Below are 21,709 nucleotides of genomic sequence, written 5' to 3' on the forward strand. Positions count from 1 at the left end.
CACCTGGAGTACTGTGTGCAGTCTGGAGGCCTCACTTCAAGAAGGACATCGATAAAATTGAAAGGGTACAGAGGAGAGCGACGAAGATGATCTGGGGCCAAGGGACCAAGCCCTATGAAGATAGGTTGAGGGACTTGGGAATGTTCAGCCTGGAGAAAAGGAGGTTGAGAGGGGACATGATAGCCCTCTTTAAGTATTTGAAAGGTTGTCACTTGGAGGAGGGCAGGATGCTGTTTCTGCTGGCTGAAGAGGAGAGGACACGCAGTAATAGGTTTAAACTTCAAGTACAACGATATAGGCTAGATATCAGGAAAAAGTTTTTCACAGTCAGAGTAGTTCAGCAGTGGAATAGGCTGCCTAAGGAGGTGGTGAGCTCCCCCTCACTGGCAGTCTTCAAGCAAAGGTTGGATACACACTTTTCTTGGATGCTTTAGGATGCTTAGGGCTGATCCTGCGTTGAGCAGGGGGTTGGACTAGATGGCCTGTATGGCCCCTTCCAACTCTATGATTCTATGATTCTATGATTCTAAAGTCTACCTGCCAAAGCATCCATTCTCTCCAAGGGAACTGATCTCTGTAGTCTGAAGATGAGCTGTAATTCTGGAAGATCCCCAGGTGCCACCTGGAGGCTGGCATCCCTAGATGTTCCTGTAAAGAAGGAGCATGTGCTGCATGGCCCCCCGGGCTCCTCATTAGTTTTTGCTCTGCTTCCTCATTCTATTTTCCCTGCAGAATTTGGTGACTCATTAAAGAGTGAGAAGCTTCTGTGCAACAGTTCCAGACATGTTTCATGCTGGCCATTGTTTTTCCTTGACCTTCCTGGTCCGTTTATTTGGTGTCAATTGCATCCGTCATCAATTACATCTGTTGTTTTGGAGCTAAAGCAGGATCCCAAGGTCAGCCTAGTTTACAAGGTCAACTCCTTTTTTAATTTATCAAAGGGCATATGGGTTCCATTGCACTAATCCTGGGTTTAATTTTTTTTTTAATGACAGCATCGGAACTGCGGTGCTTAGATGAGGAATCTTCAATAAGTTTGCTTTGTAGCCAAGGACTAATTTCAAAGAATGAAGGATTATCTCCATTGCTGGTTTAAATTCCTAGACAAGAAACCCAGAAGACAATCTATACACTGAGAGACTTGCATTTGTGCTTGCAATAGAAACATAGGTCTAAATTCTACCCACTATTCCTCTGGGATGCAGCCTTTGCTTGATGACCTATGCCTTCCATTTCCAGGGTGACCTCCAAGTTGCAAGCATTGCTCCTGGCAAGTTGTAGCTGGGCTGGCATATATGACAAGGGCTGGTTTAAACTGTTTCACTGACTCAAGCACGGCATACTCATTGTTTCCTCTAACGTGGTCTATCATCTGTGCATGGAAAAACATAGGGAACAGTGATTAAACATATATGTGCTGTGCACCACAAGAAAATCCTTTTGTACCACAGCCATGGGAAGTGTATGCACTGGCCCTGCATGTGGTTTGGCATTCAGCAATTATCAGATGCAAAGGGGCTGAGAAAAGTGTGTTGAGAAAGAAGAGGTATTCCCAAAGGACTAGAGACTGTGATGCAGCATGGAGTCGGTGGGAGGAGTTCATCAGATGTGTAATTTAGGCAAAGCAGTCAGCAACAATGTCCGTATCTTTCAGCAGCTCTCTTATTCACAGTCCTTGCAGCAAAGGAATCATTTCATTCAGACCTGTGAATGCAAGTGTGAAAATCTGAAGGTATTATGGAAAACATACGAAGACTTATTCAAAGTCAGGAAAGAATGGTAATTGAAAGGAAGCTCAATATGGCAGGAATATTAGTGTGAAAATGCTTTCAGACTGGGTTACTGGGGCAAAGCCAGTTGTACCCAGGTCCTAGCACACATGCCTGCACTGTGATTTTCATAGAATCATAGAATCATAGAATTATAGAATCATAGAGTTGGAAGGGGCCATACAGGCCATCTAGTCCAACCCCCTGCTCAACGCAGGATCAGCCCAAAGCATCCTAAAGCATCCAAGAGAAGTGTGCATCCAACCTTTGCTTGAAAACTGCCAGTGAGGGGGAGCTCACCACCTCCTTAGGCAGCCTATTCCACTGCTGAACTGTGAACCTATTCCACTCTGACTGAACCTATTCCACTCTGACTGTGAAATTTCCCCCCCTGATATCTAGCCTATATCATTGTACTTGTAGTTTAAACCCATTTTCCTGGGTGCTGACCCTCCTCCTCCTGCTCCTCACTTGCCTTGACATCCAGCATGGTGGAAATGATTAAACAGTAGCAGGCTTTAATCCTAAGAGCCCCGTTTGATCCCCCACTCCTCGTCCATGTGCAGCAGTTGGGTTGCCATCCTCCAGGTGGGAACTTGGAGACCTTCAGGAATAACAGCTGATCTTCAGGCACTGGTTCTTCTGGATAAAATATCTGGGGAGGAGGGAGGGTGAGAGAGGGAGAGCAGAGGCTGTATTGGGTCCCATGGGGCTGGTAGGTTGCCTTGACTCATCCCATGCCCACTTTTGGATTTTTTGAGGCCCCACCTCCAAAGTTCAAGGAACATTCCTAACCCAGGGGTCACCAAACTCCAAGTGTTGCCTGGAGATTTCCTGGAATTGGAGTTCCTCTGCAGACTATAGAGATCAGCTTCCCAGGGGAAAATGGCTGTTTTGGAGGGGGAATTTTGCTATGACAGCTCAACTTCGGGCAACAGAGATCAGTCCCACTGGAGAAAAGGATTGCTTGGGAAGAGGGGTCACTATGGCCGTGTGCCCCACAGATGTACAGGGATGCCAGGCTCCAGTGGGGACCTGGGGGGGGGTCCCCCAGAATGACAACTCCTCTCCAGACTGCAGAGATCAGTTTCCCTGGAGAAAGGGGAGGATTGGGAGGGGAGATCTCTGTGACCTTGTGCTCCACAGCGGTGCAGGGATGCCAGCCTCCAGGGGGACCTGGGCATCCCCCAGAAGGACAGCTCTTCATCAGAGTGCAGAGATCAATTCCCCTGGGGAAAAGGGCTGCTTGGGAGGGGGGACTCTTTGAGCTTGTGCACCACTGAGGTCCAATATAATGCTAGATTTTGGGATTCAGATTCTGGAGTCTCAAAGCACTTGGTTACAGGGTCCAAGGCACATTAGTGCCATTGTGATATCAGCTTAACTAAGTCAGTGGCTGTCATGGGTTCTGTACTGGGTCACTGTGACATCAGAGCAGGTCATGCAACAGCATCAATATTACCAGGCAACCTGAGGCACAGGGCAGGAAGGCAAAAGTGAAGAGGGTGAAGAGGACCACAAGACTGTCAGGAGAGAGGTTTGGTGGTATTTGTGGCTTTTTATAATGCTGTTTTTTTTTCCAAAATGTAACACAGTTTGTATGATAGCCAAAACCTCCACCACAGAGCATTCGAAGATTAATTTGTATCAGATCAGTGATCAGTCACCTTATGATAATCCACTAATTCATTTATTTGCCAAAATCCAATTCATTTATTTATTTTCCATGTTCATGTTGGGTGAATTCTTCATTCTCCACAAGAAACATTGAGAAACTGGCTACATATCTCGACTGGCCTACAGATGTCTCTAGAGTATCCTGGAGAATTGGAAAGAAGGTACAAGCCCCTGCAAATGTACATGTATAGAAAGTTATCCTGACCCTAGGATACATGCCATTGAACAAATGATGTCAGAGTTGTTTTAGGTTTTAAAGACTGCACATGTACCTCCTGGCAGTTGTCAGTACCTCATAAACATGTCATCCAAAAGAAACCCAGGAGTATGATCATGAGGAAGCAACATTTCCCAGAAATAGTTTCAACTGTTAAACTTGCTGGTGGGAATTGTAGCTCTTTTAAATTCCACGAACAATTGCCTTACATCTGGAGAAAGATTTCCATCACATAGAGCCAAGTATCCACAGAGGTTTCCTCGTTAAGAGTCAGGATCCATTTTCATCTGAAAGACTTGGAAATAATTTACTGCAACTATTAAAATGTTCACATGCCAATAAGGAAGACCCCTGTAACCTTGTCTTGCAACCCTAGACCTCTCGCATCATCTCCCTGCATTATCCTTACTCTTTGTGTCATGTCCCAAATTGACATAAACCTTTGACCTGTTTTTATGTATACCCCTCTGCCCAAATATTGGTTTTAGTAATGTTGAGTGTTTTTAAAGAACGCCCTGAAAATAGTAATTTATATATATACACACACACACACACACACACTTGAGTGTTTCCTCCTATGAAGTAGCTAGTGTGTTTTGAATGCTGTGTGTTCCCCTCTGTTTTTCCTCTGAGGTATGTCCGAAGTCTGGAAAGGCTGGTGAAGTCAGCAGTATGATGCATCTCAGATAGAATCCATTATTAATTTTGCACTCATAGAGAAAACTTTAATGGGATGGCTCAGATCTCCATGTTTTATTCACGGTCACAGACCAAAATAATACAAAAATAAATAACAGATAAAACACAGTAGCAAAAATAACCACCAGGTATATGGACTAAGTTTGGTTAACAGTTCAAAAGGCACACCAAACAAAGCTGATAACCTGAGTATGAAGGTTAATAGTGAACAGTCAATGTTAACCAATCACAGAGTGACTAGCACTGCCACTGCCCATCAACACGCAGCGGCCATTACTGGGCAGAAGAGCCTGGGCAGAAAAACAAAGGAAGCACATGGGGCTGCTGGAGCAGGCGTGCAACATGGAGCTGAGCACTTAGCATGCACCCACCAGGGGGTGGGGCGGAGGCAGCTCGGCCGGGATTTAAAGAGACCGGTTCAGCCCAGTGGGTTTTTTTTTGTCTTTTCCCTCGGCTTCACACTGTTTTCCTGCTGTTTTGTTTGCTTGCCACTGTTATCCCTCGCTGCTGGATCACGGACTTCGGACCTCTCTCTGGCTGAGTATTCAGATTCCGGGTTGTGTGTGTGTGTCCTGTAGGATCGGGGCTGTTCTCCTCTTTGTAGGTGCTCTGAGCTCCTTGTTGCCATTTGGCATAGCTGCTGTGGCCCTTGCACACTCGGCCCTCGTGCTCTTCTGGTGTATGGGTATGGAGGGTATGGCTGTGGCTGCTATGGACCCCGAAGCATCGTCAGAGGCCAAAACCCCACCTGTAGGCACAAAAGAGGGGCCTCAAGAAACATCAGACAAGCAGAGGGTGAAGAAGCACTCAAAGAAGTTGCATTCTAGGCATTCATCGGGGGAGTTGTTTGGTGAGTCTCCTCCAATGATGAGGATGGCATGGGTGCCTGGGATTCGGGGTTCTGGTTGCAGGGTGCTTTTCTCCCTGGGGTTCCTAACTGGCTGTTGCAGTGCAGGAGGGAGGCTAGGGAGAATCGGCAAAAGGATGCTGGTGAGGTGGGTGAGCCCGACCCACCCATGGGTCATGATAACATTGATCAGCCTCCTGGGATATCTTGAAAGCTTCATGGCAAGACACTGAGTGGGTACTTTGTGGATTTATTCAAGTTTATTAGACCTATAGAGAGGGCTGCTAGAACCAGCGTGAAGGGCAAGAAGAAGGATCCTAGGGAATATGACGGGGAGAGGTCTTTGCTTGCATGGATGCATGGGTTTGCTGGGTACCTTGCCTTGTGACATCGGTGTTCCCTGAGAGGGCTTGGCATTTCACCAATCATTTGTCCAATATTTTGGATGCCAGGGTCCTCAGAGGGGAGGCCGCCGCTCTGAGCTATGACAAATCCTTCGGAAAGCAGGCATCTAGCAACCCCCTGGCCAGATGATCCAGAATTTGGATGTCTGGCCATTGGCCTTTGGCCCTCAGCAGAAGGTGGGCAGTGGCAGCAAGGGACCTGACCATTTGTGCTTTGGGGTCTGCTGGGAATTTAACCAGGACAGCTGCGATAGAAAAAAAAGTAAATATGTGCACAGGTGTGAAGTTTGTGGGGGTCAGCATTCTAAGGCAGAGTGCAATGGCTGCCCTTTCGTAAGGGCCAGCCCAGTCCCAAGATCAGGGGCAGGTCTGGCTCAGCTGGTGGAGCTGAGGAACCTGGGGACAGAAAGCCCACCATGTCCCATTGATTTTTTCCCAAGTTTGTTGGCATCCTCCCCTATCCAATTACGATCTTTGCTGCCATTGCTTTCCTCTTGCCCCCCACAGGATCTTAGATTGGGTTTTTCACAGGGGTTTAGGACCCCATTCATAGTGCTGCGGGGCACTACCACATGCCTGAATCTCAAGTTCGCCAGGGATTTACCAGCGGTGGTGGCAAAAAAGGTGGGGAAGGAGGTGGTGGCTGGGTTCATATTGGGTCCTTATCCTTCACCTCCTGTGCCTAACTTGAGGGCATCTTCTTTCTAAGATTCAGTACAGGTTTTGCAAGAACAAGTCATGTCAGACCAACCTTATCACTTTTTTTGAGAAAGTGACTACCTTGATGGATCAGGGGAATGCTGTGGTCATCATTTATTTGGATTTCAGTAAAGCTTTTGATTAGGTTCCACATGATATTCTGATTGAAAAGTTGGTAAAAAAGTTGGCCCCAGCAGTTTGACCACTTTGATTAAAATATATGAACACGCCTAATGCAACCTTGTCTTATCAGTGCTACTATTGTCCTCTCTGACTTACAGTGGTTTTCTGGGGTCTGAGGCAGAGAAATGCTTTCTCAACACCTGCTAATTGAGATCCTGTAATTCATCTTCAGGCCTTCTGCATGCAAAACAGGGGTTCTACCTGTTGGATGGATATGCTGAAACATACTTCTTAGAGATCCCTAGGTTATTCCCCAGCTAACAGTTCTAAGATTAATTGGGGGGGGGGAGAGAAGGGGTATTAAATCAGTTTGTCTGGGTGTTGATATACCTTAATGTTCTATGCTCAGGCCTTTTCACAGAATAGCTCTTCACAAAACAATATCTGGTGGGGTAGTGTAAAAAAAGAAGCACAAATGGAACATCATCTCTGTAATCTAGTTGTATATAAATTCTTCAGCTCCAGCAGTCTTACAAAAATAAACCATTTTGAAGCTGGGAAAGATGAAAGTGAGTGCTAGATGTTGAGTATTTAAAAAAGAGACAATCAGAGTTGGAAAATGTTCCAAGCTATCCTGACCTGAGTTTTCTCTCACTTGTCCTCATTCTCTGTGAATGCTCTGATAAGAATTTGCTGGAGAAGAACATGCTGGGAGACAATGCTGAAAACTCTGCTTAAAGGAAATGGTAAAAATTGTTAGCACAGGAAATCCTCAGCCTTAATATCACTTTGCAGAAACAAGTAAAATTGGGTTGGGCTGTAGCAAATATACTACCTTTGTTGACTGCTTCACAAGCGTTGCCTAGCCTCACATCAGTTTTCTATCAAAAAAGACCATTGTGTACAAAAATGCAATGGGCTGTAGGCAGAGGACACAGCGGGCTGTTTGTACTGGGAGGCGGTATCCACAGGGTCTTCTCTCTGCCCCCCTTAACCTGGGTGGGTGCCAAGACCCGCAGAAGCTATGTTGGGGCTGCTCAGCCTAGGAGAAGGCATCCATGGGGCCTTCTCTGTCCCCCCCCCCAGACCTGGGCAGGTGCCACTGAAGCTTGAAGAGTCTGTGGCTGTTCAGGCTGGGAGGAGGCTTCTGTGGGGCCTTCTGTTTCCTTCTCCAGACCTGGGTGGACTTCACCAAGGCACTGGTTTCCTAGCCTCCCTCCTAGCTACCCCATGAGGCTGGCTTACCTGAAGGAAGGAGGAAGGAGGAGGGAAAGGTGGTTGGAGGGGCAGGATGTCCCACATCTAATTAGTCCTCCAGGAGGTGAGTGGTGTCCCTGAATGCCAGTCATGATATTCTTGTTGACAAGTTGGTAAAATGAGTATGGATCCGAATTCTATCAGGTGGATCAATAACTGGTTGACAGATTGTACCCAAAGGGTACTTGTTAATGGTTCAGCATCCTCTTGGAGTTCCTCAGGGAACTGTCCTGGGGCCTGTGTTGCTCAACATATTTATAAATGATTTGGACGAGGGTTTAGAGGGGATACTTATTAAATTTGCAGGCGATACTAAACTGGGAGGGGGTAGCAAACACAACTGAAGACAGAATCAGAATACAGGATGATCTTGATAGGCTCGAGAAGTGGGCTAAACTGAATAAAATGAAGTTCAATAGGGATAAGTGTAAAGTTCTGCTTTTAGGTAGGAAAAACCAAACACACCAGTATAGGATGCGGGAGACTTGTCTTGGCAGTAGCATGTGCGAAAAGGATCTAGGAATCTTAGTAGACCATACATTGAACATGAGTCAGCAGTGTGACTCGGTGGCTAAAAAGGCAAATGGGATTTTCGGCTGCATCAAATGGAGTATCGTGTCCAGATCACAGGACGTGATGGTATTGCTTTATTCTGCTCTGGTTCGGCCTCACTTGGAGTACTGTGTTTTGGGCACCCCAGTTGAAGAGAGATGTAGACAAACTGGAGCATGTCCAGAGAAGGGAAACAAAGATGGTGAGGGGTTTGGAAACCAAGATGTATGAAGAAGGCTTGGGGGAGCTTGGTCTGTTTAGCCTGGAGAGGAGACGACTAAGAAGGGATTTGATAACCATCTTCAAATATTTAAAAGGCTGCCATATAGAGGATGGAGCAGAGTTGTTCCCTCTTGCCCCAGAGGGACGGACCAGAACCAATGGGATGAAATTAATTCAAAAGAATTCTGTCTAAACATCAGGAAGAAGTTCCTGACAGTTAGAGCGGTTTCTTAGTGGAACAGGCTTCCTCGGGAGGTAGTGGGTTCTCCATCTTTGGAAATTCTTAAACAGAGGCTGGACAGCCATTTTATGGAGCGGCGGATTCTGTGAAAGCTTAAGGGGGTAGCAGGTTACAGTAGATGATCCATTGTGATGAGAGTGTCCTGCATAGTGCAGGGAGTTGGACTAGATAACCCATGAGGTCACTTCCAACTCTATTATTCTACTAGGGGCAAAGCCCGTTGTCTCCAAGAATACAACAGGCGCTAGAGCTTGGCAGTGGGAAGAGGAAGGGGAGGAGTTGTCCAGTCTGTAAGGGCATGGGTTTGAATGTTGAGGCCTACTGCACAGGGTTGTTGTGCAGATGAAACAGACAAAAGAGCCAGTTTCCTCTGCAGATTAATGCTGTGCAGTGGCCACAAACCTGCAGAGAGTTGCAAAGAAGAAAGACACATGGCTTGGCTGTGTCTAACCCCTGGCCAGAGCAGTATTTTATGTGAAAAGGGGCTTTTCTTTGGCCTCCCTGTCAGCCAACTGTTTGGCAGAAGGGGAAAGTCCCCCCCCTCAAAAGGAAGGCCCTCAGGCTCCCCCTGCTCTTGGAAACACCTCCCTCCCCTCAGTCAGGGTCTATCAGAAGCTCCTTCGCAGCAGGCCAGAAGGGGGGAGGGAGCACACTCTGCAGCCTCCTGCCAGCTCTGTCAGGGTTCTGAGGCAATTTACAGGACAGTTAGGACAGCCTTGAGGTGAAAAGGGCTGGCGCAGCCTCTGTTCTCATCCCCCTTGGCAGCCCTACTGACCTCCTCTCCTTTCGGTTGTCAGGAGCAGACTGGCAGCCAGACTGGGCTGGGTGAATGGAATTTTGGTCTGTCCTGGTGAGGGGCCAATAGGAAGGTGCTTTGCGTGCTTCCCCATTGGCTGCTTGGCCCTGGATGGACACATGGAGGACCCAATCAGGAGCCGCTTCGCGGCTCCTGATTGGGCCCTCTGAGTTTTTATCCTGGACAGAGCCCGCCCTAACTCCTCCCCAGGTGTCCTTACCGTTTTATTTAACCGCAGGAGCAGTTAAAGATGATTCTATTATTCAATTAGGGAGGCAGAGGCGGTCAGAGCAGAGTGTCCCCTGCCTGATTGGTCCTCCAGGGGATGATTGATATTCCTGAGGGCCAATCAGGTAGCACGTGCATCAGACACACACATACTAAAATTTATTATGTGGAATGATGATTGATCCAAGTAGCGTTTGGTTTACACAAAGCAAAACATCCCCAGTTATGTTGTCTCCTTGGCCTGGAAACTGCTCCAGCAACAGCAGAATGTCCTACTTGTAGAATACGGGCTGCTGCATTTTTAGAACAGTAATTTAATACCAAGAGTTTTCATTAACTAGAGGGATTATCATCATCAATAGATGACTGCAGAAATTTAGAATACTAGACATTCATTTAAGAAATAGTAATGATGATAGTTTATGAATTATCAACCATATGAAATGGTTTTTAAATATTTTAGGGATATAATTTATCTAAATGGAATAGGAATTGAAGTCCTATGTTATTCTGAGAACTGAAGGCATTTAGCTAGGAATGCATGAAGTGATGTATTTCCCATTCAGAAATAATTCTGACCTACTGGGGTTCTTTTTCAGGATGTCCTCTGGACATCTGTTTTGTAAATATGAATTCTGAATAATTATCAGGGCCAGCTCTGTAACAAGGTCAATAGGAGAAGAGTGCCAGAGGAATTGCAGAGTCCCATCTTGTTCCACCCATTTAGGGTTGCTAACTCCAGGTCTGGAAATATCTGGAGATATGAAGGTGGAGCCTGGGAAGGTGGGCTTTAGGGAAAGGGGAGAACTTGCTAGGAAATGTGGCAGCTGACCTTTGGTTCTTGATCACTCACCCAGCCTTCTTTAAAAACAATGTAGCAAAGAGCACACATCTTAAGGTTAAGGTATCCCCTGTGCAAGCACCAAGTCATGTCTGACCCTTGGGGTGACGCCCTCCAGCGTTTTTATGGCAGACTCAATACGGGGTGGCATTGCCAGTGACTTCCCCAGTCATTACCATTTACCCCCCAGCAAGCTGGGTACTCATTTTACCAACCTTGGAAGGATGGAAGGCTGAGTCACCCTTGACCCGTCTTCTGGGATTGAACTCCCAACCTCATGGACATCGTTTCAGACAGCATTTCTGCTGCTTACCACTCTGCGCTACAAGAGGCTCTTATAGGGCAACAATTAGCAGGTGGCACATTAGACTGAGGAGGGATTGTTCCCCATCCCTCATCAGGACCAGTGCACCAACATAGGCACTAAAGAACCTAAGGAAGCCACAGAGACCCATTATGCACGGGGGTTTTAGCGCACATTCGGGGTGGAATGGCGGCGACTAAAATCACGGATAACGCACGGAGCCGGCTGCAACCGGCTGCAGCTTCGGTGCATGCCGCCAAAAAAGCCGCGTCAGTGAAACGCGGAAGAAAGCGCAGCTTCCGGGTGAGCGGGGCGCAACCAGAAGCGGCGCCCGGATCGGCGCGTGCATAATCGGTTACTCTGGGTTTTGCCGCCGTCGCGCCCCGCCCCGTGTATAACCGGTATGCGTCGCGTCTTCCCCCTCCGCGTTTTCCATGTGACCCGAAATCGCCGTTTCGGCGGCCGTGCATAATGGGCCTAAGTGGGCATTTTCCAGAAACTTTTTAGAACCATGAAAAATTCTGCAAGTCTCTCCAGAATGGATCCCAGACTCAATTATTATTGATTCACTAGAGGCAGAAATTCATGAATTTGTTGGTAAAATATCCTATCAACTTTAGATTTCCCTAACACAGTTTAAGATAACACATGCCTATTACTCTCAAATAACGGTTTTGTAGTTAGTTTTTTAAAATTGTCACCATTCAAAAAATGAAAAATGTGTTTTGTTCGTAATGTCATGGCTATGTACTATATGATAGCTATTTACTGATCAAAAGCCTCAATTCTTAGGATAATATAGATCGTCTGAATTAATCAGACATTTTTGAGGAACAGTGTCATGCACAGGTAAGAGTGATAAGAGATCTGGGTTCAGATTCTCACATAATACCTTTTCTTTCCCCATTTGCAGCTTGGAAGGTTTCCTGTTTTAAAGCCTGGCTGGGAGAAAGTATACTTCAGGCATTTGAGTAAGATTGGGGCTGATGGGAGACCAGCTCCAGTGACCCATGCACAGTTTTGGTTTAAAACTAGACCCTCACTTTCCACATGAAAAGGGAGGGGGTTATTTCCACTAATAATGGGAGGAGGCAATTTCTATTGGAGGAATTAGTGTTTCTAAGCTACATTGACAAGTGGTGAGAGACTTCTCTCACATAAACTTTCTCTCATTGGAATCCCCCAACTCTACAACTATTTCCTGTCTGCCAGCAAGCAAAGTGTTTCCCTTTGCCCCCTCCAGGGCAGGCAAGCTATCAGACATGCACATGGACAGACCAGAACGAATGGGATGAAATTAATTCAAAAGAAATTCCATCTAAACATCTGGAAGAAGTACCTGACAGAGCAGTTTTTCAGTGGAACAGGCTTCCTCTAGAGGTGGTGGGTTCTCCATCTTTGGAAATTTTTAAGCAGAGGCTTGATAGCTATCTGATGGAGAGGCTGATATGGTGAAGGTTCAAGAGGGTGGCAGGTTATAGTAGATGAGCGATAGGGATGTGAGTGTCCTGCATAGTGCAGGGGGTTGGACTAGATGACCCATGAGGTCCCTTCCAACTCTATTATTCTATGATTCTATAAATTAGCAACTACCAGTGCCAACACCACACCCATCACCAGACTCCTGGTTTGAAGAAAAATCCAATCCTCATATGTAAAATAATTATTTTCCAACCCAATGTCAAGTAAATCTCAAAGAAAATGAGTAGGTAGGTAGATGCAAGATTGTACTCTAAGGCTCTGTTCAGCTACTTTACATGCTTCCTCGTGAGGTATATTAGTCTAGAGTGCATTAATGTCCATGGTCATTAAGCAGGTACCCTAACTGTCCTAATAGAATTAATAAAATGTGTGGCATCTCGCATTGTCGAATTCAAAATAGGATTTTTTTTCAAGTTCACTCTTTTTGTTCTCCAAATAAAAAAAGCCATTACAATTCAGTAATAATTTTTGTAAGCAGAAATCAAGAAATTTATATAAGGCTTCTCGTATGGAGCCACATTGACTTATTATGCATGGCAGCAGCCACACTGGGCTGCTGCTGGGCCTTAAGCCAGGGTGGCATGCCCCTCCGCTTCCCCCAGCATAGGGAGTCCCACAACGTAAGTGGACTGCCCTGTCATAGCACATGAGGACGCGCTATCCTGGGGCTGAAAGAGCCTGCTGCGCTGTGTGTCGGGAGGGGGGAGAAGAGGGCCCCTACTGCACAATGGTAGGGGGGGCAGCATGCTGCTCTCCCACCAAGGTGAGGGGGAATGCCCCATCCAACTCCATGGTTCCACGGAGCTGACGGGTGTGTGGTGTCCCTGCAGGACACTGATTATGTATGAGGCTGGCACTAGAGGGTCATGGATGGTGTCCGCGGTATTGCGGGGAATGCAGGAGTTCCCACCTTCACATACCGCAGGCCTTCCATGGTGCTGCGTCGGGCCAGGGCTGGGATAGCGGCAGCATCATGCACAGTTGCGGCTGCCCTGCTGCTGCCACCCTGGATTACCCGCCTCGTGCATAATCGTTCATTGTGCCACAATGGGTCTACCTAGAATTGGCCTAGTTTGTGAATTTTAGGTGGAAGAAGAAGAAGAAGAAGAAGACGGTTCTTATATAAGAGTTGGTTCTTATATAATTTTAGGTAATATATACATATGCGAGAATTCATAGTGTTTTCTTTCTAAAAATTCTGCCTCAGTTTTGGAAATAAAATTAAGTGCCACTCCTTCATGGATAACAACCCTGATGATTTTTGATATCTGAGCTACACTTATAATCAATTTCCTTATAATGGTCTTGATTGTCTCCAGATTTTAGCATCATAATCAGTTTTGTTCTGGCCTCTACTTCCTCTCAGTTCTACAACCAGTTCATTTCAGCCAGCAAGCAAAGTGTTTCCCTTTGCCCTCTCGAGGGAGAGGATAATGCAAATTGTAGCCTTTGTAAATCTCTTCTCGCCCCATTTGTTTATCCTTGCAGTGGATACAAGCAAAGAATTTCTTAATCTGCCCAGTCTAGCACGTGCACATCCTTGGTCATATAATCAGAAAAGTTATATAGGATCTGTGTTTATCTAGAATCTGAAAGCTCTCCCCAAGCCAGAGGGGCAGTGGAATACTTGGCAGAGCAAACCTAGAACACAAAATGCCAAGCAGGACAATGTTGTTCTGTGGGATCCCTTTCAGTTGACAGTATCTCCATTGCATGAATACCTGCTGGTGCTGAGTCACTGCCTGCCATGGCTGCCCTGGCCTGATTTCCTGGAGGAAACTGGAGAACAAGATGCCACACTAAGTCATCTCAGCCTTTTGCCTACTGCTGTATGTCAGAAATAATTTTGCTCAGATGAGCAGCCCCCTCCACCCAGTGTTCAGATTTTCATTGGAAAATCCCCAGCTTCTTTCTGAACATCCATGTCAAATACTCCTCAGGTGCTTGGCTAACTGTTTGCACTGTGCCTAAGAGGACATGGTAGTAAGCGGCCTTCAAAATGCTACAGAAACTGTGGTTTGTTCTATCTTTGCCAAGATCCCTAAAGAACGTTGAGCTGCAATATCATCAATTATGATTTTGATGCCCATAACTAAGTGCTCCTGGCCTCAGTCATAGTAGATAGAAAATATCTACTATTTTATTCAAAAGGCTTTGGAATGAAAGTCAGTAAACAACTAGCTTGATTTTAGAAACTTTGTGCAGAGTGGCTACGGCAGTCCACATTAATACATGAAGATTAGAAGATTACAAGATATTTCCAATAAATATGAACCATCTACAGTTATAATTAACAAAAAGGTAGATAAAAGAAGGTGGCATGATGAGACGAGGATTTATTAGTCTGAATATAAGAACAGATTCCACTATGAAAAGACTAAGAAAGTAATAAAGTGAAGAAAGATAGGAATTGTATTACATTCCTGAAGATTCTGTCATGCTTATTACTTGGGTGGATTAAAATAGAGAAGTATTTAAACTGCACAAAATTCAATGTATGGAGACAGTGCTTAGCTGCATGGAAATTCAAAGATTGCCTGAATTATTTCAGTGAATTTGACCAGTATGAGTCCTCAAAGGCATAGATCTTATAGCAAACTAAGTACAGCTCTCCCATTGACCCCCAAATATAATAATAAAAAATAATAAAAAAACAGCTGTTGCCTTTAAAACTCCCCAGTCAGGCCTGTTTAATCTCATCTAGTCAGGTGACTTTGCTTTCTCAGTACAAGTAACATGCCATTCAGCAAAATTTTCTGATCCTTAGAAGCAGGAAGAACAAATGGAAATACTAGTTCCAAAATATTGTTTTGTGTTGAGCATTTGATGATAAGTTTGTAACCAGAGTGGGACAAGAGAGAACTTTGGTTCTTATTACTTTTCATTGTCCCCCCAACAAACAAACAACAAAACAAACTCAAACCAGATTAGAATGCTGTACACCAGCATAGTGTTTTGTATTAAATCAATTTCTGCTTTGCACACCTACCCCTTCTCCTAACCCATCCAAAAGTCTGTCCAAGCCATTTTTCAAAATGAAGCCAGGCCAGGCCATTCTGTAGAACAATGGCTACCTACATGCAGGAAGTCAAACCAATTTAGCACACATCTTCTAAAACCTTTCTAACACCTTCGGAGTAGAGATGCCCAATTCAGATATGGACCTATCTGGGATTCACTAAATCATACCATTATATGGAACATTCTGGATCTTTCTGAATCAAAATGTTATAATTCCAGATTATAGTTCTGTATATCCAGAATCCTCTAGAAATGCTGCATTGGCTGCATTGGAAATTAAACGGAAAGGAAATTTCTCAGCCAGGCAACAAGGGCAGGGAGTGCAAGGAGTTGAAGTGTCCCTTCCTCTAACTCAGTGGTTCTCAACCTGGGGGTCGGGACCCCTTTAGGGTTCGAACTACCCTTTCACAGGGGTCATGGCAAGGTGACAAGCTTGGCTGGGAGGGTGCTATTACTGTTGCCAGTCCTCCTGAAGGCGCTCGCCAATTTATAACCAATTTGTATACAATCATGAACAATGGATCACGCCATTGGTCAGTTTCAGCTTAATTTCTGTGAAAGAACCCTTGCATAATTTGATGGCTGGGAGTCACAACATGAGGAACTGTATTAAAGGGTCGCGGCATTAGGAAGGTTTAGAACCACTGCTCTAACTGCTATTGCCATGGTTTTGCCAAGGGAAAGGGACTGGGCTGAGATCAAAGCCTATGATTGTCTGTCTTATGGAAACTTGAAGTTGGCACAGACCATTGAATTCACTTTCACGCTGGTTCTGGTTCTGGTTCTGGTTCTGGTAGGCACCACATCGCCTTCTTCATTGACCTGTTTTACAGATGCAGCTATACATACTTAATAATCAGAGGTTATGTGTTAAAATTTGACTGACCAAACGTTTCTTATTTGTGAAGTTTAGTTTCTTTTTGCAAGCGCAACCTGGATGTTGTCTTTCTGGAGGCTGATGCTAGAGAAGAAAGACTTTTCTGATCCACCAAGACAATAGTCACATTCTCATGTTGCAGCCTGCTTTGGAAATAATGACATCATTTGTAATTGGTTCTGCCCAAATCAGAGTGGTAACTATAGGTAAGTGACATCCTAAAAACTATAACTGTGCCACTTCACCTGACCAACTGTATTTCTCTCTCTCCTCCACAGAGATTCCCAGATGTCCTGGAATGGTTGAAAGTTGAATAGGCAAAGCATTCCTCCTCACCAGCTGCAACTCAAAGAACCTTGGGAAGAGACAAGCTGAAGTTCAGCTCTACTTCTGTCCGTATGAGGAACTTCTGCACTTTCTCCCCAATATTCCTTTATGGAGAAGTAACAGAAAGGGCCGCTAGAAGCCAAGAGAACAGATGGTAAAATCTGGGGAAGTGCAGTAAATAAACAGTTTTGAGGACCCAACTATAGAAACAGAATCTGTTCTGTGAAACAATTATGTATGAGATAGGACTGGTGAAGACTACATACATGGTGCAATAATAGAAGGCTTTGTCCCCAGTGGCAATGTGACAGTTTACACATTTTTCACACATTCTCTCTATAGCAAATAGCCTCAAGGATTTGAATATATTTAAGAACCCCTTTTTTCATCACTCACCTGTGGAAGGGACACCAAACATTTGACTTCCAGGTGGATCCAGCAGAGTGCTGGGATTGTGACTGGATCTGTAGCCACCTCCAAACCAAATGTGAGGAAAATCTCAGAATAAACAGAGAAGCACCATCACAGCTGTTATAACATCATGCTTTCTTTGTTAACTTTTGTGGCTGAATGCTTTTTACTGACTCACTTCCCTGCCCAGCCAACATCTCAAGAGTCATGTGATACTACACAGCTGGAGAAAATTATCACTCTGGTAGAATTTCAGAATTTTTACTCAGTGTATTCAGACACAGCTCTTAATGATATGGCTCCCATGCAGTCTAAGAAAGGACCAGAAAACCCCAAGATTGTAAGGAAGCTGCAGTAATTTTTTTCATTTCTGTTTACTTCTTAACATCCAGGTGCTCATCATTTTACATTTTTTGGAAGCTAAACTTTCATGCATCCATCACAGAATAAGTGAATCCTTCCTTTGATTACTTGCCTCCCTCTGTGTAGCTGCCAGATCATGCCTTAAGTTAGCTTGGCTGCAAGGAAGAAGTTGGACCATTCTAAACCTTGAGAGGAAAGGGAAAGAAGTTCTGTGGAGTGTTTGAAAGAGACAGATGGATGTTTGGAAGGGAGAATTCTGCAAGGAGAAAAGGCAAATTAGGTGATAGTAGCTTCAGGAGGAAGGAAAACCTTAATGGTTATGATGTTAAACCCAAACTTCCTGAGCATTAGGAACTATTAAAAAAGGCAGACAAAAGGTTACTGGTATGATTATTCTGGTAAGGACTTGCTGGGAGCTGTCCACAAATCGTGTTCAGATTTCTATGAATGGTGTATACGTCCCCTGAAAGGAGTGTGATGTTGCAAAGAATCAAAAGGTCTTTCAGGCTTCACCTGTGTGGCTAAAGAGGAGTGATCCAGGCTAAAAAACAAGGGAACGATATTAGTCAGAAGAGCAGCTGGTGTCTTTGCCACTTTTGAATGACAAATGATTGTACTGCTATTTCCTTTTGGTGACTGCATAAGCATGTGACTTTCACTCATCAATCAGTTTTTAGAGACTGGGCCCTGAAGAATCCAGGCTGGGAATGTTTGATATGAAATCAAGACTCACTGGGCTTCCACCTGTGCAGCTGTAGAATTGTGACACATATTTATTTATTTATTGTACGATGTGATAAAAAGAGATTGCAGTTTTGAAAAATCTATTCTCGTAATTTAAAAGTGAAGAGAGGAGCAAGATTGTGCTGGCTGGTCCTGCCCCTGGTCTTCTATGCACACAGACAAATGTCTGCAGAGAACCCTGCGTGCATCCAAGAGATTTTGTACACATGGCCAGAATCCTGCTTTTTGTGGCATTCCCAATCAGATGTATAACTACCTCTGTGCATGTTCGGCTTTCTACAGGCATTCATCTATCCATAGGGATGTGGGAGGTGAGGCCAGCAGGGGCAATCCTATTTCCCTTTATGGAGGTTGAATTGTAAGTTTGTACAACTAAACAGGGTTTTTCCTTGCCCTAGCTTTTTCCTTTCTAAGGAGGAAGGCTGTGACAAATTTTACAGTGCAACGAGGCACTGGCTCCACCCAAATAAAATGGAAATTATTGCATTACTGCTTTAAAAATATCCGAAGGATCATTTATTTAAGGGGGTTGCAGTCTGTAATTTCCTTTTAACTGTTTCAGTCCAGAAAAAGGGACCATAGAAGTACTTCTGTATATACTTCATCAGCATTCCCTTTCTGATGCTGCTTATGCCACATGCAGTATGAAAAACAAATCTGATTTAATACAGAGCAGTCTGTTGCATGCCTTCATTGTGTACAATATGCAGGCCTAGAGCCTCAGTGGATATAAACCAGCCTAAGTTGACTGAAGTCTTTATGTTTATCTATGCATATTTTTCAAGCTGAGGTTCTCCGCTATGACTTGCTGTCATGAGCTATAAGTCAGCTGGAAGCCAGCTGTGGAGGCACAAACTGCAATTAAACGGTATTCATCAATCCCTAGCACTTAGCCACCATCTATTAGAATTTGTTCCACAGAAACAGTTTCCCAGCAGGACAGGTCTGATTATTCCTACTACAGAGTTTGAATGATCTTATGAATGTGTAGTAATTGTCAATCAAATCAAGCAGTTATACGAGTAACTGATAACTTATGGGTTGATAAAGGTTAAATGTTATCTTGAACTTTATAAGTAACAGGGGTTCCTTTATTTTTGTACCAACTTCACATAGCACAACTTACATATGTAGCCGTGTTTTGATCTCCTTATTTCTAAACTTCAGGATGGGATCTGCAGTGATTTTCTTGGAATAGAGTTGCCAAGTGGCACAGTCAGCGTCGCACTGCCCCGAGGGAGGGGGTGGGGCACGGAGCACCAGCGGATGCACACACACAGGCTCCATGCCTGCATGTGTGCGCCCACCAGTGCTCTGACACCCGTGCCTCCCCACCCGCGGCTCAGTGCTGGCTGCACCAGGAGAGACCAGCCACTTCAGGCACCGAAGCACCCAACCCTAGTTGCCAGCCCCCAGATGGGAGCTGGGACTCTCCCAGAATTGCACCTCATCTCCAGATCAGTTCCCCTGAATAACATGAATGCTTTGGAGGGTGGACTGTACTGCACCGTGCCTCACTGACGTCCCTATCCATTCTGGGCAATAATCTCAGCCTGGCTGTGCAGTTTTTCATAGTGGAGGGGCGATGCGGCACGGTAAAACAACAGACCCTGTTTCTATATCAGTCAAGAAAATACATTTAGAGTGAGACAAAGCAATAAGAAAAAAAGATCAAATAAAAAAGATAAAAGGAACAATGGAAGCTGAACACAAGGGTGGGAGTGAATTGGCTTGGTGAAAGGGGGAAGGAGAACAGGAGAACAGAGCTCAAATGTGTTTGCTCAGCTCATCTGCGTAGGCCACGTGAACAACTGATGCAAGAGAAGGAGGAAGTAAAGGGAGGACTGGAATACCTGGCACCCTTTGAGTGCCAAGTGATCAAGGTTTCCATTCAAAATATTTCTGCAATCAGAAGATTGATAAGGCAAAGGCAGAAAGTGATGGCTCCCAGAGTGTTCGCTGCAAAATAAAGCTGTGTTTTCTCTACTGGAAGAAAATTCATTTTGAGAGATATTAATTCCAATCTTCTGGTTCCCAACAAACTGTATGTCCCCCAAATTATTTGTTAGGTCTGCCAATTATTCTCTTAGATGTGGCAATAGCAGACACCATTGGCCAATCTTCTTCCTAATCCATCTTTAGCAATACCAATAATCATATTTATGATGTACTCATGTGGGAAATGCAAAACACATACAAGCTACACCCATGAAATTGGTAAGAAATTTGTATACTATGATGTCTGAAATTTGCAAAATGGAATGTGTGAAAAATGCATGCATTAAATCACAATATTGTTACCAGCACAATGAAACAACAAAATAGATAAACAGCCTTGTTTTAAACCAAGAGATAATATAGCAGTATCAGCAGCTATTACACCTGTATCAATAGCAGATCTGTCCATTAGTCAGCATTGTTCCCCAACCATCCCTCCTCTACATTAGCCATACACAGAAGGAACCAATCAAAACCTGGGACAGCCAAATTACTCTATGAAACGTCTCTCCTTGGGTTGCTCAAAAAGCACATCCAGTTAGCCAAACAGACACTGCAACTCTCTTTCCAGAGCAGTACTAAGAACCACATGCAAGGCTCTCTGCAGATGAGGACAAATGTATTTGCCCTCTCTCAGAGAATTTCCCCTATTTTCTTTTTGGCTAAAGCAGCCCCTTGTTCCCTTTTATTTCTTGTTTTTCTCTAGCTGTTCCATTCAGCCATTTGAACACATATTGCTAGATGTTGATCCAGACTAGGGAATAAAGTCCTTTTTGTCCAGGTTTAGGAATGGCATACAGGAGATGGTAGTTCAAAAATAACAAACTTTTATTAACATTGAGGGGAAATCATCAAGTTGTAATCAGATGTAGGATTTATGAGGTTAAATACAACATGAGTGAGGTAAATTTGTATACCAGTAAATGCTAGATAATTTGTCACAAACAAGTACCTGTTTCTGTTATTCAGAAAAGTTTTTGAAGCTTGAGGAGGGAAATTTCTTTGCAGTCTCTGCCTAAATGCACTATTAGCTTCTTTGTCACATAGAAACAAGTGGGGAAGACAGGAACATTCAAACAAGTTCAGATGTCTTTTCTTATCCACAGACCCCTTTTCTAGGAGCTATGGGAATCCTTCTTGATCCTCTCACAACTTTAGCTGTCCATCCCAGTCAACTGTCAGTTCATCTTCATAGCTTCTGTGCATTCCCACATGGGTATTGCGAAGTCGCAGGCCTGCCATGGAGAAAAAACTTGCAAGCTAAACTTCTAGAAAAACTCCCAAGTTTGCCAGCCCCTCCCACCTAAAGTCACATGCTAGGACTCTTCCCTCAGTCTCTTCTTTGCCGTTGAGGAAAAAGGACACTCTTGTGAGCACTGTGAGTACTTTCTCACAAGTTATTGATCTTTTGAATTGATTATCAGATTTGGGAGTTCGCACGGTCAGAGAGAGCACCTCCCACACCCAAATGGTCTCAGCACATGATGGTTGCTTTACTTCATGATCTATCACCATCATTGCCGACCCACTCTCTGCCTTGCATTCAAGATTATGACTCATTGATATTCGAGCCTGACGACAAAGTTGTTGGGCCTCATCAGCCAGTACGA

General features: G+C 44.6%; 1 protein-coding gene across 1 annotated transcript in view; it reads left to right on the top strand.

Annotated features, from left to right (window-relative positions):
• ADRB2 (adrenoceptor beta 2) overlaps positions 1-18,180 on the top strand; it is a 91,212-nt gene extending 73,032 nt beyond the window's left edge. The window contains exon 2 of the mRNA XM_077327065.1: positions 16,535-18,180. Coding sequence (XP_077183180.1) covers positions 16,535-16,569 — 35 coding nt within the window. The 3' untranslated portion in view covers positions 16,570-18,180. The remainder of the gene's footprint in view (positions 1-16,534) is intronic.
• The last annotated feature ends 3,529 nt before the right edge of the window (positions 18,181-21,709 follow it).

Source organism: Paroedura picta, chromosome 3 (assembly GCF_049243985.1).
Source record: "Paroedura picta isolate Pp20150507F chromosome 3, Ppicta_v3.0, whole genome shotgun sequence".
Taxonomy (NCBI): domain Eukaryota; kingdom Metazoa; phylum Chordata; class Lepidosauria; order Squamata; family Gekkonidae; genus Paroedura; species Paroedura picta.